Genomic DNA, 20364 nt, shown 5'->3' with positions numbered 1-20364 from the left:
CACTGTCTGTATCCACGCCCCTGGATCTCTTGCATAGTTTTGAATCAGATAAGTCACCAAAGTATAAAGCAAAAATCAAGTTAAGCTTCATCCTACCAAACTTAAATTGCGTAAATTATAATTTACTGAATAATTTTCAGTCTTGAAGTTAAGAAGTCGTTAAATTGTACACCCTAATTTCACCACATATTAGTGTAATCTGTCCAGATGAGGACCTGACTGGGAGCTGCACCTGACCCTGTGATTCACACACAGTGTGTAATGTGTGCGTGGCAGTGATGTCACAGAGGAGGAGTCAGGTGCGTCTCCGCTGCGCTCAAACTGCTGGATCCTCACAGATGGACGCATGCCTTCACCTGGCGAATTTAACCAACAGGAAAGTTTTTGTAGCTCGACGCCGACTCGTCCTTGTTGTTTGACAGCTTGGTCTCGCGGCTGTAAGCGGCGAATGCGTCTTGATTTTCCGCGAGTACCGCCGAGCTCCTAACAGGTGTTGGGGCACGCCGCCCGGAGAGAGAACATGTCCAATGGGAAAGGCGCAAATGCTGCACAAAAGTGAGTACAGACAACTGGAAATTCGTTGACGCGCTAAAAGCTGCGCTTTCTTGATAAACTGGCGAGATTATGTTCACAAACCTGCACCTAAAAATACTGGTAATACCCCCTCACGTGCACCAGGAAACGCTTTTAAACCATTTTAGTCCTCGTTTCCTTCAGTCTTTGTCTAGTAGTTGTCATAACATCGTGCCAGATGACTTCAGGTCGCTGGTGGTGGGGATCGCTGCTCCAATCCAGTATAGTTTTGCATATTTTACTGACAGTAACTCAAGACAAGTCAGGATCTTGTTAAACAAAACAGCTGATAATTTACTGGCAGCACTTTATTTACGATTATTATATTGAGGAGATAACCACCTACTTTACTTGCTTTGTTTAGTTAAATTCCCGGATGTCTATGGGACCATGAGCCAAGATAGCCATAATATTGCTGTTTGACATAACTTCAGATCACATCAGATACATATTAAATGTCTGTCCAAAGGCATTTATTATTTTCTGACTGTGGGAAAAGCCATTAAATTCCCCAAAACTACTGTGAGCTGTCTTTTTAACCAAATCACACCCTTTTAGGCTATTCCATGTTGATCTTCTTTTTATAGCTTATGTAATATTTTTTTCATTTCCATTCATTTCCTTCCCTGGAACTGATTGGAGCCCCCTGGGGAGACCAGCTTTCCACCTCTGCAATAATTGACCCCTCCAATTGTCTCACCCTTTTTTTTATTTTGCTCTGTGCTCCAATAGCAGTTGATTAAACTTGGTCATCTTTCTCCTTTCCTGCAGAAGCAACATAAAGTCATATTATATCTCACTAATGATTGACGTATTAGCTGGCTAGTTAGCTAATTTAAGAAGTGGATGTATGTCACTTATACAGGTCCCACAGCAATATCTTTTAATTGTCTTCAAAATCTGGCTTTCTTTTTGACACAGACGAGCCTAACATATAGCAGATCTACGTGGCCTACAGGAAACAAGAAAGGAGAAAGTTGACTGAGTTACCAAGCTAGCTCAACTGTTACTGGAGCACAGAGCAAAAAGAGGCAAGACTAAGGATCAGTTGCATCAGTGCAATGTTTTAGGGTTTGTCTCGGTGTATTACTGGGCTTAATATTGGCAAACTTTAATTTCAGTATGTATTTAAGGTGTACTTTTAAACATTAGTCACAGTGGCGCTGCTCGGTCGGAAACCTGGCTCACCAGTGACATCTGTTGGTTAAACCCTGAATGCACTATGAAAGGGCAGAGTCCCTCCCCTTCTAGCGTCCCCCATGTGACTTTATTTTGGCAAAAAAATGTCCAGTGTTTTGGTTTGAATTGTGATGAATTTCACATGTGATCTTTGTAAACTCAAAAGATAATTTAACAAGTCGAGAAAGTTGCAATTTAATTTCTTTTGTTGTTGTTGAAAACAGAGCACTCCGAGCATTGTCAGATTTTTTGTAAAACTCTGCTATAGTTGTTAATTTTTTAAACTTGAATAAATGATTTATTTATGACAAGACATTATGTAGTTATATTTTCATATATCCATGTTTTTGCACTGACTTTATGTAGGACCCTTTGAAATCTGTATTCGAGCTTTTTAAAATGGTCAATTCTGCAACTCCAGCTGTGATTATATCACAGAAGCTGTAGGGCCCTGCCTTAATGCTGCCATCATCACAGGCCTATGCCGGGCCCTTTTAAAAAGATAATTGCCACTGGGCTTAACAACTTTGCAGGGGGAAACCCTGTGTTTATGGTACAGCCTTTAAACTTTAGGCTAATTGAAGCGAATGTTTGCTGTGAACCTCCCACCTGGACCACGTATGATTTGTGTATCAGCACGCACTGCGCTGCTGTTGACTTTGCATCCCCCTCTACCTCCAGAGCACACCGCTCAGTTACACTTTAGTGCATTTACATTTGCTGTGTGCATGTGTTTACCCATGTTTGTGTAGCAGCTCCTCACAGATGACCCTGAAAGAGAGCCTGGATGAGTGTATGGAGGCCTTGGATCTCTTCCTTAACAACCACTTCAACGAAAGCCTGGAGAGGCTGCGGCCAAGGTAACAGAAAAATCCCTTGTCACCGAGGTGTGAACCAGCTGTCTGAGTTTCAGTTTGTAGTGTACTGTACACATGCTCAGCAGTATTTGGCCTCAGGGTGAAACTTCTGTGGCGTGAGCTGTGAAGTAGTGGGCTGTCTGTGAGGGTGGCCCTGGTAGACTTAACTTCTCCAGGATATGAGGTGTTTGCTGAAGCTGACGCCCAACGTGTGACTGACTCAACAGCCAACAGAGAGGCAGCCCTGCAAAATAAACACTCGAGCACAAGACAGGCTGGGACGGTAGAGGAGATAGGAAGAATAATGAGAATATTTACCCCTTATCTTCTCTCAACAGGAAAATGCATAGGCCATAGAGCAGCTCTCCTAAAATTACCTCTGTTTGTTAACTGCATGCTATATGTGATGTTGATCCTGTAACTCCATGTTTCCTATGTAGAGTGAATGAGAGTATGTACCATGCTCTTATCTACGCCACAGTGCTGGAAATGCAGGCCATGATGACTTTCCAGCCGGATGACATCAGCAATGCAGGAAATACCATGAAAAGTGCCCAGGAGGTCTGCCAGAGGTCAGGATGTCTCGAGAATATAGTTGTTTTTTAAACCAGATTTAGGCTGGTTTGCACCAACAAAGATACATTTAATCTAAGATTGGTTCTAACCAGTGCAAAACTGGCTTTAAAATATAATAATGTATTCTTCAACAAAATGTTTGCATATATTGTTTGCCAGCTAGTTAGCTAAAAAAAAAAAAAAAAGAAAGAAAGCTACCCTGTTTGCGAGCTACCAAAAGCTACTAGTTATCCTATGTCATGGCTTGGCACAGAAGCTCTAATTCCTCCTCTGTTGAGAACATTTGTGGGATGAATTAATGGAACAATATGTCCAAATAAAAGAAGATTGAGAAACACAGACAGTACAGACAGTAGCACGGTTGAGTCCCTTTACTGTCTTTGAGGACTTGATTATTTTGCTCAGTCCATTTAAAAAAGCAGCCATTTAGCCAGTTAAACCTGTAAGTGTAAGAGTGTAAGTTTAAGTTTTAAGTCATCACTGTTAAAACAGAAAGAAATTTAATCTAAAAACTAAATTCAGGTTTAAATGGAATCTTTCTTAATTTTAAGCTAGTTTTAAGGTTTGGTGCAAGGTAATTTAAAGTTAAAACCATGATTTAATCAGGTTTAAAATTATTCTGGTGCAACCCAGCCTTAGTATTTTACTCATAGACTGGAATTGAAAAAAACAAATAAACAAACAAACATATAACATATTTTGAAACACCTTACTATACCCTCTGACTCTTCTTCCACAGTCTATGAGCCATAAATTTACATGAGTGTATGTACATTGCCTGTTTCTGATCATACCACCACTTTGACTGTATTTGCATGGGAGAAGCCATTAAAGCAGCTGCTAAGATAGCAAAAAGGGACGCATGCAGTTGGTGGATGATTGCTGTGTCAGAGAAGATGTGGCAAGCAGAAATAGTAACACCATGTCTCGCTGACACTAAAACATTGTTTGGTGTTTTCAGGTTTCGACGAAAATCCCCAGGTTTGACTAACAAATCAGTAGGAGAGTCACTAACTGAAGGTAAAGGGCTTGGATGTCTCACTACATTTTCAAAAGGGCTAATGTGATGGAAATATGTGCAATTTGCATTGCATTTCCTTATTTTAAGAGGCATAACATATTGTCCGTCCAGCACATTTGCAAGGGATTTTGATAGCAAATTTGTTTCACCAACAGTCTGTAAAAATGTTAGTGGTAATTATTTTGTTTTTGTCAACAGATTTACAGTTTTCCACTAACCTTCAACATCCATACAGAAAACAGCTCTGTGAAGCTGTACTTGAGGCTGTAATATGCAACATTTCTGCATTAAAATGTCTAAAAACGGTAGACATATATACATACAATGTTTCCAACAATGTTCAGTTTCTCAAGGTAGCAGTGTTTCCTACGATCCACTAGTTGCTATCACTTCGGAGAAAACCCAGAATATGTCAGATACTTCAGAGAGTGAGGAAGGAAGCTGGTGAAGGTGACTAAAATGAACATGAATAAAACTTAATACGTTATCTTGCTCGTGAACATTAAAATCATTTCTGCCTGAATCATTTCAGATACATTTTCATCACAGTGGTGGTTGTTTGACAATAAAAACACAATCCCATGCTAGTTCACGTTATCAAACTTCATATGTTGTTGTTTTAATTTGAGAGAGAGACGCTTAGTGGCAGAGCTCATATATTGTATGTTTAAGCGTGTCTGTGCTTTAAGATAAATGCTAGCATCAACATGCTAAGATGCTCACAATGGCAGTCCTAATGTTAGGCAGGTATAATGTTTACCATGTTCACCATCTTTAGTTTACTACATCTTAATCTTCATCAATTAGCACGTAACTCAAAGTACAGCTGAGGCTGATGGGAAGCTCACTGGTAATGTTTTGCATACTGGACAAAGTGACATCTTTAAACGGATGTCCCTTAATCAAGAGTCAGGGGATCACCAAAGATTTACACTTTATGTTGAATGAATTTCAGCACAAAATTTCTTAGCAAACCATCCAGCGGTGGTTGAGATATTTTAGTCTTGGCCTAGAACCATGCAACTAGTGTGACTGAAAATGCTTAAACTTTGTCAGCACATTAGTGATGGTACAGAAAGATAGAGAAGAGAAGAGAGAATGAAGAGAGGTGGTCCCACACCAATCCTTGTGTGTCACCAGAGATTAGTGCAGAGACTAATTTCAATATTATTTGGTATGATGAGGTAACACTGAATCAATTCCACACTTTAACAAGTAATGCCAAATTCAGCAGATACAAGATCTAGTTCAGTCTTTGCAAATGTGTGTATGTGCTGCTTGTTGATTGTGATCACTGTATGTTACTTATTACTTAATGTGTGTGTGTATGGATGTGTTTTTGCAGTGCAGCTTCATGCTGAAGCGTGTTATGCAGAGTGCCAACTCCAAAGAGCCGCTCTCACCTTCCTACAGGTGCAGTGGGCTTATGTGCTTTTTTTTTTTAAGACACAGAAACAATCCTATGATATATCTAAGTAACACAACAGCAAAGTTTCCACATTTATTCAGGTTGTCGGGACAGGGTATAATATAGAAAGTGTTCAGTGACTATGTAGCTGGAAAGTTTCACTTATGTCATCATAAATTTATGATACTTGAAGTCAGGCTGGGCGATATGGCTTACAGTTAATATCTTAATATTTTTAATCTCTTCTATGATATACAATATGTTGATCATTTTTTGATAATTAATCATCAGTAATGTGGATATATAATAACTAAGTGGGTAAAGACAAATAAAATTATGGTAAATTCAGAAAAGTACATCATTTTATTGTAATGCAGTCTTTAAAGCCAGGAAAAGACAACACTTTTGCCATATCACGATATAACAATATCCAGAATCTCAAACGATGTCTTGTCTGATGTTGCAATTGCAATCTTTATATCGCCCAGCCCTAAGTTGAATCTAATATAATTACTCTAATTCAAATGACTGGGTTAAATGTTTTCATTTTTTCATTTATTCTCCCTTACTTATTTTTTATTTGTTATCTTTTTACAGGATGAGAACATGGTGAGTTTTATCAAAGGAGGGATCAAAGTACGGAACAGTTACCTAATTTACAAGTAAGTAATTAGAAAAAAAACAGAGTGGATTTTCAGTGATTGTCAGTGCTGTGTAATGTTAATGAGCAGTAAGATCTGTATGTTATCTGACTATTTAATGTTCAAACTTGTAGTAGTTGTTTAACTATGGTTAATATTAAAGGGGCACTACACCATTTTTTACAAATTAAGTTCAGTTCACTCATCAAGAAGAGAACCACCAAGCCTGTGAAATGTATATCTTCTGTATTTTTGGAGCCAACTTTCTAAAATAAATAATCCTGATGATGCACTACATACCCAAAACTTGTACTATTGTTCAAACAAAAAAATTGTATAAGTAAACAGTAGTATGATTCTTTTTGTAGTTGTAGTATGATTCACTGCTCAGCGTGAAGCGCGACTTCCTGTGAGCCTCCTAGCCACTTGCAGACATGTAACCATGGTAACCCATGCCATCAAGGAACTAATTTAAAAATATATATTTCACATAGCAAAGTGAGACCTTGTTTAACCCTGAAATTGAGTTTTTGACATTATGCAAGAGTTGCTTTGTTTGCTGTCTGCCTTTGTCTGTTAATGTTGTTGCTGTTGTCATCATTACTGCATTGCATTGTGGGATAGTCATGTCGGTGTAGTGTCCACTGCTTGCATACTGAAATAATTACCTGGAAGGAGGATACCCCTTGTTTATTATTGGTTTTCGGATACACTTAAACATCTCACACTCTGTTTTACTGCACTAAATAGCATGTTAGTATGGAAGTTCAGATGTAGTCTAAATTTTATAACAGAAAGTCTCTTTTACAAAGTTGAAGAAGGTGGTAAAAAAGATGCTGTTGGGTTGCATTAAGAGATATGTAGGATCAAGTGGAGCTTAACCTATACAGGGGACTAAAATCAGGATATCTTAAATCTGTATCTTACAAGTTTCCTGACTTTGTGGTAATACAGTGTTGGTTAAGTTTTACATTGTCACTTTATTATGCTGAGCTGTGTTTTTAAGCAATTAACATAGTTGCTTTTTCATCCAGAGAACTGCATTCCCTCATAAAATCTCCCAGCTGTCTCAAAGGACCCAGCCACGTTCACTTAGAAGGAGGAATATCATTTGGAATAGGAGCGTTTAATCTGGTACGTCACAAAAGAATCTTCAAACACCATCAGCCGACTAAATGTTGTGTGTTTGTACCCTACAGTTCATCAGGTCTTCTTTATTTACAGACGCTCTCTCTATTTCCACCACGGATACTCAAAGTTTTGGAGTTTGCAGGCTTCTCTGGAGACAAGGTGTGATATATAATTATGCATTCACTCATAACTGCTTTAGAACTTTTTTTTAAACTGATTTTGAACTGTTTTAGGAATATGGTCTGTCCCTGCTACGTGATGGTGCGACGGGGATGAATCTGCGCTCCATGCTGTGTGTTCTGCTACTGCTCTGCTACTACACCTTTCTCACGTTCATACTAGGTAGTGCTGTACCCCGTCCAGGCATTATATACGTCTGAGATTCTGATTATGTAATAAAGTGTCACTGAATTCCACACACTGTTGACTCCTAGGATGATTTCTGTATGATCAGTCATATATCATATCATATCATATCTGTTTGATCCTCTCAGGGACGGGTGAGGCAGATGTGGCTGAAGCTGAAAGCCTGCTGAAACCTTTCCGGCTCCGCTACCCAAGGGTGAGTGGCAATAAGGATCATCTGTTTCCAGAATAAATCACTATATAGTGACGTTGTCTCTGGTAATGAAGCTGTTAATGTGTGCTATTCAGCTATGGTCTCACAGATGGAGGTCATAAGCATAGCTACTCATTACCTCTAACATAAATAAGAAAATGAGCAGATCCCTCCTCATCTCTGGCCAGTTCCTCATTCAAACTTAGGTTCTCTTTTCTCTGACGACCACCTAAATGTCTTCACGTCATTGTTCTTTTAATTTTTTTTTTACACTTCTCGCTGTACGTCAGTGCTTTCTTACAAATCCCTCCTTCCGCTCACACCGTTTCATCTTCGAGCTATCACACCGCTCCACCTGACTCACATTCTTGTAAATTCACAATCCCTGCTTCCACTCCACCTTTTGCCCACATGCCTGCCCATCCCACAGAACAAACTCAAAGCTCTGACACAATGTGTACCAAGCCCCAAGTAGAAATGTCTTGGTCAAACACCGCCAAGAGTAATCACTCTTAGGCCTGATGACAATTTAACACACAGTAGATTGATATGTAATATTGACCAACACTGTAGGCTGAAGTCATTTTTTCTCCTCTGTCTAGGGAGCGATATTCCTCTTCTTTGCAGGCAGGACCGAAGAGATCAAGGGAAACATTGATGAGGTGTGTTTCATAAAATGTGTGACTTAACAGAATGGCGACTTATGTTTTATTTCCTGCACATTTCATGCTTTTAATAGAGCATAACACTATCACAAACTTCACATAATTGTGAGTGATTGCATATCTTCTTTGGAGTGAGTGAAGCATGAATACTTCTGTTACTGTGGTAATATTAATGCCATGTTTTATCCACGAAGACCAGTGTCAATATTAATATTTAATACTGTTACATATCTAACTATAAAGCAATGAATCTCTCTGTTCGCATGTATGTATGTATGTATGTATGTGTGTATTTATGTAACTCCAAGTCAAATTAAATTTTCAATTAAATAGTTTTATTAGCATGAAAAAAATATGTTGTTGCCAAAGCAGTTTACAGAAAATTACATATTACATATATACAAATTAATTACATAGGTGTATATATATATTGTAGTATGATAACTGATAATGGTTGTGAGTCCCTCAGGCTGTGACAGGAAGATACATATTTAGCTGCCTGAGGAGTCATTAAAACCTTGCACCTCAAGTGTATTTTAGACAGAGACTAAATAATGTAGCTCTTTGTAAGATCCACAAATCGAAAATGTCTTATCACAGCAGGAAAACTACTGTACGAACACTTTAAAGTCAACCACTTTGCCAAGACAACAGTGATGGACAGACAGCAGAGTCCTGTTTGTTGTTTGTCTTCACCGAAGCATAATATTACAGGAGGTTTCTATTAGCTGTTAACTTTACACCATGCCTCATCTGTCTTATCATCTCCTGTTTACATTAAAAAATTTGCTTAAAGCAACAGTACAGACTGTTGTTACAGTCCCATTGCCCTACATGCAAAAAGACAAGATGCACTGCATCTAACTGCATATCACTCCAGTGATAAATGGTTATGATGTGGATTCATTTTAAGTCAAGCACTTCAGTAAAAAGACTAATTCTCGTAAGTGTTTGGATGAGCAGGTCTCAAGAAAGCAGCAAGACAGCAGAGGCCAGGGATACTCGGCTTGCTTTGCTTGCTCTGCACTTGTCCTTATTTATGTCCTATCTAATGTAATGTCACTGTCCTACTAGGCAGTGGCACTCTTTGAAGATGGCTGCAAGGCCCAGCAGGCGTGGAAGCAGTTCCACCACATGTGCTACTGGGAGCTGATGTGGTGCTTCACCTATAAGCGAGCGTGGAAGATGGCGTACTTCTACGCAGACCTGCTGAGCCAGGAGAGCCGTTGGTCCAAGGTACAGGACACAACACAGGCCAGAGAAGATCAGAACGCACTGAGCTGGATGATCTCTCAGTGTGAGAGCATGTGATGATCTAGTAGCGAATGAGTGACTCTTGTCTTTATGTTTCTCTCTGTTAGGCCATGTATGTTTACATGAAAGCTGCTTACCTCAGCATGCTGCCTAAAGATGAGGCCAGGCCTTTTGGGGAAGATGAGGTCGAGCTCTTCAGGTAAACAAACACACTGTGTTTTAGCACAGAAATACACTGATGTTGTCCTAAGGCGAGTAGCAGTGTTCACAGACTGCTCTGTGTACTTTGTGGGATCCTGGAAGATTAAAAAGTGTATCTGCTGAGGTGTAGATCAGAGCTCAAACTCTCTGGCCAAAGCTGCAATGTCGTCTGGAAGAGCTTTCAATTTTGCAACAACATAAGACAACATGGACACGTGGCACTTCGTTTTGTGACCTCACAAAATACATTTTTAGTCATAACTCTGATAATTCATATGCTGATTTTGACAAATTTCACAGACATGGTCATCAGATGAAAAGAGATACAACTCCAAATCAATACTAAGTTTGGTGTAAGGTGAAAAATGTCTGGAGTGGAGCTACAGTGGGTTTGCTAAGGTCACTGGGTGTTTATTTGTCTGGTTTTGGTTTCTATATAGAGAAAAAAATAAAAATACAAATACAACTGAATGAACGATAACATTTATGTATTAATTTTACCCATATGCAGGAAAATGCATAGTATTAACCAAACCTAATATAAACAATAATTAGGAGTTCTCTTAAACTTAAACTCTAATAATTGTGAGGAAATTAAGTGGCTACAATTACATTTCTCTTCCTTTCAAGCTGTCACATCATTGTAACACTCATTACATGGGATTCTCATGCATATTACTGTTGATTTTGACATAACACTTGTTATTTATGATTTCTGTTGTATCCTCCCACTGCCAAACTGGCAGGATGCTATTATTGTGAAAAACCTACAGGCACGCTATGTCCTGTCACAGGATTAGCAAACCCTAAATTAGCAGTACAAGTAACAAACCTGGCAACAGGTATTTTAGCTCAAATATAAAGCTCTGAACAGCAACAACAGATACAGAACTCGACATGATATATTTCTGACATGCTGGCTCAGTCAGACGTGCATGAAACAGAGTATAATTAGCATATTGAAGTGAATTATCATCTATAGTTGCATCAATGTAAAGAAAAACAACACGACAAGCAATGCAAGAAATAAATACTCTCTCTCCTTTATGCATGCAGAGATCACTGAACTGATGTCAGTTACAGTATATGACCAGCAGGTGGGAGTGTCTCCCCAGATAACATCACCGGCACTAAATAAACAGATACCTAAACAGGGCATTAGGCATAAAAGCGCCATATGGGCAACAGTTCTTATAGGAGAAATCTGTAATATATTTACTGTACTAAATAATAATATGACCATGACCGTGTTACTGCAGATGGAGGAAACATGCAAAGTTGAAATTCTAACTTCTCTGTCAGAAACACTGCAGCTGCAGTTTCCTCTTTTGAATTTTTTATTCCAGCCTGTGACTTCTGTCATTGTTTTCCTGTTTCACGTTAATTAGAGTTCAAGTTCATGCTTAATATTCGCAGAGTGAGGTTGTGTCTGTTAAGAAATCATTATTAATCTTTTAGGAGTAGATATTATAACGGTTAAATAGAGTAATGTTTTAAGAGTGTGTATTTTCAGTGCAGTGAGCTTTTGTTTTTAGGATAACAGGCTTAGCTTTACGCTGACAGACAACTGACAGCTGATCAACTTAGAGTTTAGGACTCAATTGTCCAATTACAATGTTGGACTCGTGGCGCTCCTGAGGAGGAGGGGATGTGTGGAAACAACTGGCTTCAACCTGAGACTGTATGTTAAATAGGATTTCAACATATTTAATTAATTGTCTTGCTCCAACTCAATATTTGGACTGCAGTACTCATTATTTTTGAGCCACAGTTGCTACATAATGCTCCTTAATAAAACTAACTTGTAACTTTGTGCAATATCTCTTTTGTGTTTGCACCTTGTAACTCTGTCCCATCAAAAAATAATAAAGGCAGGTTTAAATACAAGTACATCAGAAGTGTTAGGCATGCCTCACTACTTCAGACCCTATGTCTTCTCCCCTAATTTGGCTTTTTTTTTAATTTCCTGTGTCTTTAGAAAAGTACCCACCTTCAAGCAGAAGATAGCAGGGAAGTCTCCCCCAACTGAGAAGTTTGCTATCCGCAAAGCCAGGCGCTACAAGGCTCCCTGCCCAGTCAAGCTGCCAGTGCCAGTGCTGGTAAAGACTCACACACAAAAACAAACTCAGACGACAAAGGGTATGTTTGAGTCACAGAGCCTTCCAACAGCATCCACTGTTTCATTGCAGGAGATGATGTACATGTGGAACGGTTTCAGTATGATCAGCAAACGACCAGAGCTGACTGAGGGCATGATGCAGACTTTGGCGGAGGCGGAGCGCGCCCTGCTGGAGTCTTCAGGTAATGCAAGTTCTAACATAACCCGTGCCAGGACAAACCCTCCTTATCTAAAATACATCTGTGTGTCTGCTGTGCCGATGACATCTGCTCCCTCCTCTACAGAAAACGAGTATTTGGTGGATGACCGCTGTTTGATCCACCTGCTGAAGGGTCTGTGTTTGAAGAACCAGGGTTTCCTCCAGGCTGCTGAGGAATGCTTCAACAAAGTCTTTTCCAGGTGAGCTCCAGTGGACTCATGTTACACGTGGGCCAGCTATTCAACTCAAGAAACCATTTTCTAGAAAACCACTTATTTTCTGTGAGCAGCGAGAAACCTGGATGCAGTTTTTGGCAACAGGAATAAACAGAAACCGAGCATGTGTCATGGTGACTTAGAGTCGGGAGACCAGTTAACTTTCAAATTTGACTATGCTACAGGGCTCAAAGATTGTGTCTTTTTTTAAACTTGTCCAGTTTGGGAAGTGGGTCAGAAATCTACATGCCCAAAGTCAATTTTAGTATTTTTTTAGTGGTTATCAAATAACAAAAGATAGCATATCCCCAAAAAATGAGAAGGCAGCACATCTCAAGTCTTCAGGTCTAGTGTGGCAACACTATGGCACCAAATGTGATAGGTTCCTAAATGTTCCAAACCCTGTTGTTGAAGTGCAACTTCCTTTTCCAAAAATGGTTAAATTCAATTGTCATGTTTAATCTAGGGCTGCAAAAAAACAGTGAAAAATGTCCATCACAGTTTTTCAGTCCAAGTTGATGATTTAAAATGTTCTTTAAATGTTTGTCAGTCCGAAACCCTAAGATATTCAATTGAAAAGTCGGGCTGAAAACAGCATTTTCCATTACTTTGACCATTAACTAGTGATCAATATAGTCTGTCATGGCATTTTACTTGCCCCAGGCAATTGTGCATTGGCATTCCTTTTTGTGAGGTCTGTGCTATTCACTGGATAAGAATGACATAGAAATAATAAGAAATACTAAAATACAACAGGTTCAAACATCATTGAAAAGACGTTTGCTTTGCTTTTCTTATATCCAAACTGGAGCTTTTCCTTCTGTCTGTCATTTAAATAATTGTCTAAGGACAGCTCTGAACTGGAAGCACTGACAATGTCATGTTTGCTCAGCAGCAATAAAAAACACTCAACTCATCCATCGGGTCACTGTGAACATTTACATATCAAGAATGACATTATTTGAAATCACTCTGACATCAGCTGCTTATGCCCAGCAGGTCTTACGAGGAACATGTGTATCTTTATTCATTTCAAAATTAGTCACTTCTGCGCATGGAAAAATAAAACTGATGCGGTTTACTGAAGATCAAATGTATGTGTAAGATGTTACTGTGTGTGCCAGCAACAGTTAATTCACCTTCTTTCTGTTTGTGCTCAGTGAGAAGAAGATCAAGTTCGACCACTACCTGGTGCCCAACTGTCTGGTGGAGCTCAGTCTACTCTACATAGACCTTGGCAGAAGGGACGAGGCTATTAAACTGCTGCACAAGGCCAAGTAAGTTACTCTTTTATAACAGCTTCATTGTTGCATTCAATGTCAGAGGCGCAGTTTATTCCTGCTGCATAGATCAAGACAAGTCATTCTTGTGCCCATTGAATATTTGCATTTAATAAATGCAGCACTTTAAACTAAACCAGCACAGTCACTCCCTGCCTACTATATATAGAACTGAAAGGTTGTCCTTTATTGTTAGAACACATCAACCCTGTCCTCTCATTGTATATATATGTCAAGAATTAATCACAAATAAACAAAATTTGAACAATACCTTGGAATGTGTAGGAAAAAAATAATTGCAGATGTTCTTGACAGTTAATATGTTGGTGGTGTTGACAAAGCACCATCTTGGCAGTGCTTGTCCATTTCATCTAAGACTTTGGGTAAAGGTGTAGTTCCCCTTTTCTGTCACACTTAAACCGTCTCTGCTGTTTTTGACTGTAGACACAACTACAAAGAGTACTCCATGGAGTCTCGTACACAGTTCAGGATACACGCTGCTCTGGCTAAACTCAAGGCTGACCCCGGTGAAGAGGACGACACTCACCTGTAGGAAGACGATTCTTCATGACTGGAAATGGCTGTTGTAGCTTGACGGTTTTGAACCTATATCCATTTCCAGCAAGTGAATACTGAGTATTGTATCACTGTGTTCAGGTTTACCTTTTCAGGTGTTTTTGTTTCACAGTCAGCACCAACATAAGAGACGTATTAAGCTGTTCGAATATTTACAAGAGCACATCTTTCCCCAGCGGGTTTCTGAGAGCATTAAAATGTCAAGTGGAGTTTGACATTTTGAGCTGAGGGACATTTTATTTTATGGACAATGTTTTTATTGTTTACACTGAAAATGAAAGAACACAGTTTTAATTAACAAGTGATTGATAACCACTATAAATATTGAATATAATAAATTTAATGTCTTAATGAAATGTATAGTAATTACTGGATTTTACTGCATTGAAACAGTTTTACATGATTATTACATAATTAGGTAAGTTCAGCATACCGTGCTGTTTTAGAAAGATGACATTTTAAGGTGTTTGAAGATGTTCAGCGTGTTTTACATGCATTTAAAAAACTAATTCAGACGATGGCAAACTGTCTTGAAGAAATGTATGACTCACTGTCAGCAGCCAGTATTCTGTGCACGGAGTCATGCATCGGTCCCTTTCTGTATGGTTGCACCACTACAGGATTCTTACGAGGTGAAACAACTGTTTACTGCTGTTCTAAACTAAATTTTTACCAACCTTGGTGTGTTTGAATGAATCAGATTCAGTGTTTGGGCAGATCTGTTTCATTGTGTGCACCTTCCAAAAACTTTTGAATGTATAGAAACTATTTTTGCATAAATAAACTCTACATAAAGTATGTGTTTTGTCTTAAATTTGACACAAATTTTCATCCTTCTGTAGTTTGTCATCTTGTAATACAACCCCAATCCCCCCCCAAAATGGGATGTTTTGTAAAACAAAAACAGAATGCAGTGATTTACAAATCATTTTTGACTTGTATCCAATTGAAAACTGCACAAAGATAATATTGAATATTATATATATTGATTGTTCAAACTCATTAAACATTGTTTTATATAAATATACACATTAATTTGATGCCTACAACATGTTTCAAAACAGTTTGGAAGGGGCAACAAAAAACTGAGAAAGTTGTTGAATGCTCAAAATACAACTGTTTGGAACAATCAAAAGGTAAACATTTAACATGTTAACATGTAAACTGTTAACATGTCATAGTATCATGACTGTGTATTATAAGGCTCAGTCACAAGCATGGATGGGGTGAGGTTCAGCAGTTTTTGAAATACTGTGCCCAATAGTCCAACAGTTTAAGAACATTTCTCAAAAAACTGCAAGGAATTTAGGGATTTCACCATCTACAATCCATGATATCATTAAAAGACTCATACCCAGAGAAATCGCTGCACATAAGGGCCAAGGCCAAAAACAACAAGGAATGCCTGTGACCTTTGACCCCTCAGGCGGGCCTACACCAAAAACCCACATATCTGTATAAAGGATACTACGTTGGCTCAGCAACATTTTAGAAAATTTTTAGAAAATTGGTCAGTAAACAGTTTATCACACAGGTTAAAACTTAACCATTCAAAGTGAAAGCCATCAACAACATCCTGAAATGCTGCTGCCTTCAACAATTTGTGTCCTCAGTTTACAAACGCTGACTCAGTGTTGTTAAGCTTTTCTTTTATGCAACACAGTGGTAAACAAGCCACTGTCCCAACTTTTTTGGAACATACTGCAGACATCAAATTCAGAATGAGTATATATTTACAAAAAACAAGTTAATCAGTCTGAACATTTCATATCTTATCTTTGTACTACATTCAACTGGAAATAGATCAAAACATTTTTGCAAGTCGTTGTATTATGTTTTTATTTACGTTTAACAATGTCACAATTTTGGGGGAATTGCAGATGCATTTCTTTTCTTTCTTTATAAATATTTTAGACAGAATGCAGTTTGTACAGAAAGGAATTTATTTCAGCAGCAGTTAAATATAAAGAGATCATGACAAATGAATATTATGCTTAACAAATATGGCAAACAACTCTGGATAAAAAGAAGAAAAAACATAGATGGAACTTTCTTTAATCCAGGTCATTTCAGATGCAGACAGGTAACACAAAACAAGGACTCAAATGTTATTGAGAAGCTCTTAAACAACTGCCCTACTGATGTGTGTCATCTATAACGTCCTCCCATCTCATTAAATACAGTTTATTTCAGTTATTAACAAACAGTTATTCATGTCTGAAATGATTCAGTCCAAGACTATGAGGAGGCAGCACTGGGAGGTGTGACAGGAGCCGTCACCTGCTCCTCTTTCAGTCTGCGTTTCATTAGTTTCTTCTTCTTCTTCTCTTCCTTTTCTATTTCAGCAACCATTTCCAAGAACTTGGGTGAACGGGGGTCCACTGCGTAGCCAAAACGCTCTCTGGCCTCTGCCAGCAACTTTGCACGTCGGGCTTTCTCCTCCTTTACCTTGCGTTTGGCTTCATGCTTTTCTCTGCGCCAGTCAGCGATCATCTTGGGCATTTTGGCCATGTTTGCCGCAATGAGCTTCTCTCTGCAATGGAAAAGGAAAAGATTAGTATAATGTTGTGCATAGTTGTACAATAGCTGTTTGGTTCACATTATCTCTATTACTATGGCAAATACTGATTGTCATGACAAGTGGTACAGTTCATATTCCTCACAGGATCAACTGTAAACACTTTGCTCTTCCGACTCATCTTCTTGTTTGTGTGTTTATGTGGATCTCGTAGCTCAAGTCAAGTCTCACACTCCATATTAAAATTACAATAAAAACGTCAAAACGTAACGTCAAAAATAAAATATGGCACACATACACAAATGCCTCTATACACACACTGTTTATTTATTTAACAGTGTACTTTAATCAGCACTGACATCAACACCAGTGTAAATGTAAAAGGATTAGGTCGACACCTAATTGTTCAATATCTATCTATCTATAACTGTTCAGTATCTTTGGGCCTTGGACTGCACACAAGGCATTTGAATACACCATTTTCTGATATTTTCCAGACTAAACCATTAATCAGATTGATCGATAATCAGACTGCACATCCAAATCGCAGAAGCTGCTATTTTCTGATAAAGAAAAAGTGTCTGACACAATGGCATTATAATGAGGTGCTGTAGTGCTGCAGGGATGCCCTGACCTTCAAATCGTGTTCTCCAGATGTAAGAAAACATGTCTGTTTGGTACAGACCACAACAAATACCAGTACTTACAAAGTTTTATTATTTTTTTCCAGTAAAAATTTTAATTGTCTGTCAATATTGTGTTTTTTCCTACCATTTTGTGCAACCCTAACAGATAAAATATAGATAGATGCAGCCCCACATACACACACATTTTCATATACCAATGCACCCATACTGACAGACAATCAATCATACTCAAGATACTATCCACTAACCAGACGGAATTATGGAAATGCAGGATACAGTATTTTGAATATTTAGGATATCTCTGCCTCTGCTGCTCCAGGTTGGACTTGAATTGTTTCTTTAACCTTCTTAAAATAGCATTCATTTGAATAATCACTTTAGTTGTGGGTGCCTTAAACTTTATGATTATTCAGTGGAAATTTCCTTTGAGTTTATGCACCTGACAACAGGTGTTCTTAATGAGTTCAATGTTGTAAATGAATTTTGTACCTGTATTTGCTGTTGGGTATGTTCTCCTGTGTTCTCTTCCTCCAGTTAATGCTTCCCGCATATTCATCATTACATAAAAGTAATACACGAGATGGGTAATGTGTCTTGCATGTAATATTCCTGCTAGCACAGAACTGAAATGACAGTAAACAGATCAACATGCACAGTCTCTCCTACCTGTCCGATAATAGACGCGTTAGCGTTAGCCACAGTAGCATTACTTACTTTGCCAGCCGTTTTTCTGTTTCCTCCTTCTCCTTGGCCTCGATGTTCTTCAGCCTAACCTCTAACGGAGGGTGCCACTCCTTTTCCTCCGCGATGATCTTGTCCAGCTCCTCATAGCTGGGCCACAGGGTCGCAGGGTCGATGCCCGACGCTGAGCCGTACCGACCGAACAGCTTCCTGTCATACCGGACCGTCTTCTGCCACTCCGGCGTCTTCTCGCTGTCCTTGTCTGGCACATACGGCTCTCGAAGGTTCAGCTTTAAAGGTCTGGGGTTATAAGATGCCGTTTGCAACAGCAGCCCGCTCTGACAGTTCACAGAAAGTACAGTTTTTGAAGCTGAAATCCCCTGTAACGTCCTACATAACGCTGCCGTCCTCCTGCACAGCATGGACGCCGCCATCTTTCTTGTTCTTCAAGAAGGACCCAGAGGTGACCACGGCAGTGCCTGATCATCACAGACAGGTCTTTCATGAGCTCATCTTTTCCTCCTCTTCTTTTTTTTTGTTTTATGGGGGCTTTAGTGTTTCTTGTTCTCTCGAGTACTTTTGGCACTGAAGAATTACATGTTAAAGTGATTCCTGTTTGACAGTATTCACACAGACCTGAAGGATATTTGCTGATTAAAGAAAGTGTTTTTATTGAGTCTTGTGTATCCAACCCACAACCTTGTTATGATGTTCACCTCTCTGGTGCTCCTTTTTGCTGTCCTCAGTGTGCCCATTTCTTGTTCTTTTGAATAAAGATGGCATCCTGTTTTTTCTTGTATCCCATGTGTGCTGCCATTCTTTATTGATGTTTCTTTTAACTATTGCTTTTGCCTCTAATTTACTGAGTTTTGTCCATAACTTCTTCATTTGCTATGGCCTGTCATGTTCTTGAGTTTTGCAGCCATCATAGATTCCTTGACACACTTGGAGGACAGTGATGTGACGCATTTGCAATTTGCAGGCTCACCACTAGATACCACTCTGTCCTAAATACTGGTCCTTTAATTACAGCACAGAAGACATTGTACGTTAGAAAATAACTATTTAAAAACAAAGTCAAAAGGATGAAACTAGTCCTGAAAAAAATTAATTGATTTATTGATCAGTTAGTTGATAGACAGAAAATAATTTGCTGAAAATGTTCATAATTAATATATTACCTTTTTTTAATAAGAAAAAATTCCAAACATTCTCTATTTCCAGCTTATCAGATGTTCAAAGAAACAAGATATCTGAAGACTTTGCTTTGCTGTGTGCAGAACTGTGATGAACAATTTTCAGTGTTTTCTCATTGACTAACAGCTCATTGCAAAGGTAACTGACAGACGAAACTGGTACATTTTTGTTAGTTGCAGCTCTAAATGAAGGAAATGATATGAAGACAGAAATAAGTAAGGCTGCATGCTCGAGTAATGGTGCTGGAGGACTTTAAAGTTTTTAAAGGTTTGAAGTGGTCAGATGTGGGGAACGCTGTAAAAATGAAAAAGATGAAAAACAAAATTTCAAGGCAACTTACTTCAATAGATTTTTGAGTTTCGAGGCCAACTCAGACTCTTAAGTTTTGAAAAGGTTTTGCCAAATAGTAATGTTTTGTTGAGATAATACTTTTAATTACTTTTTTCTTCTAGACCCTGCAACCATTTAATTTTCAAACAAACAAATAACGACAATAATGAGGTTCATACCTCACCGTTTTTTAAAATACATTTTTACTCAAAGATTCAAGTTTATCTAAAGTAAATTATTGCAACAAAGATTATAAGTATTACATCTTATAAGTTCTTTTTGTTTAGTACAACTAAACAAATGCTCTTTCTTCTTGTGGTTTGCTATATCACATCAGTTTTCATTTTTAAGTATTCCATAAGAAATAATTTTTCTTAGGCTCACTGTACTGTGTTATACTGTACTGTGAACCCGGGGGATTGTGATGGCCAAAAGTCAAGCGGTCCATGATCACTCTCTGAGGCGCTCTCATTGACTTTCAGGAGTTAAGTTCAATGTGGATGTTTTTCACTAAATCCCTGTTGACTTGGACGTAGT

The 20364-nt window shown here is 38.6% G+C and overlaps 2 protein-coding genes across 5 annotated transcripts; one reads left to right on the top strand and one right to left on the bottom strand.

The window, feature by feature from the left end:
• The first annotated feature begins 284 nt into the window (after positions 1-284).
• On the top strand, positions 285-15252 carry LOC146309683 (tetratricopeptide repeat protein 39A). 4 transcript variants are annotated; one of them, XM_084744710.1, is made up of 18 exons: positions 285-555; positions 2508-2612; positions 3050-3181; positions 4147-4205; positions 5552-5619; positions 6212-6276; positions 7290-7389; positions 7480-7545; positions 7620-7728; positions 7881-7948; positions 8548-8607; positions 9685-9846; positions 9972-10063; positions 12044-12164; positions 12255-12366; positions 12469-12583; positions 13759-13875; positions 14323-15252. In XM_084744710.1, exons 1-18 carry the CDS (start codon positions 521-523, stop codon positions 14429-14431), a joined length of 1695 nt encoding a protein of 564 aa, XP_084600836.1. In that variant the 5' UTR covers positions 285-520; the 3' UTR covers positions 14432-15252. The 4 variants fall into 4 exon arrangements, with proteins under 4 accessions (XP_084600836.1, XP_084600835.1, XP_084600833.1 ...); XM_084744709.1 differs by having other exon boundaries at positions 7620-7731; XM_084744707.1 differs by having other exon boundaries at positions 2505-2612; positions 7620-7731.
• A 1241-nt stretch (positions 15253-16493) lies between these two features.
• On the bottom strand, positions 16494-18768 carry gadd45gip1 (growth arrest and DNA-damage-inducible, gamma interacting protein 1). The gene is made up of 2 exons (XM_084744237.1): positions 18334-18768; positions 16494-16987 (listed from the first exon to the last, which is right to left on the bottom strand). The coding sequence occupies exons 1-2, from the start codon at positions 18732-18734 to the stop codon at positions 16693-16695; spliced, it is 696 nt and encodes a 231-aa protein (XP_084600363.1). The 5' UTR covers positions 18735-18768; the 3' UTR covers positions 16494-16692.
• Between the last annotated feature and the right edge of the window lie 1596 nt (positions 18769-20364).

The sequence above is a fragment of the Lutjanus erythropterus genome, chromosome 19 (genome assembly GCF_056507025.1).
Source record: "Lutjanus erythropterus isolate fLutEry1 chromosome 19, fLutEry1.hap2, whole genome shotgun sequence".
Taxonomy (NCBI): Eukaryota; Metazoa; Chordata; class Actinopteri; order Lutjaniformes; family Lutjanidae; genus Lutjanus; species Lutjanus erythropterus.
The sequence above is the reverse complement of the archived record's forward strand: the minus strand, read 5'-3'. Positions and strand labels throughout refer to the sequence as shown.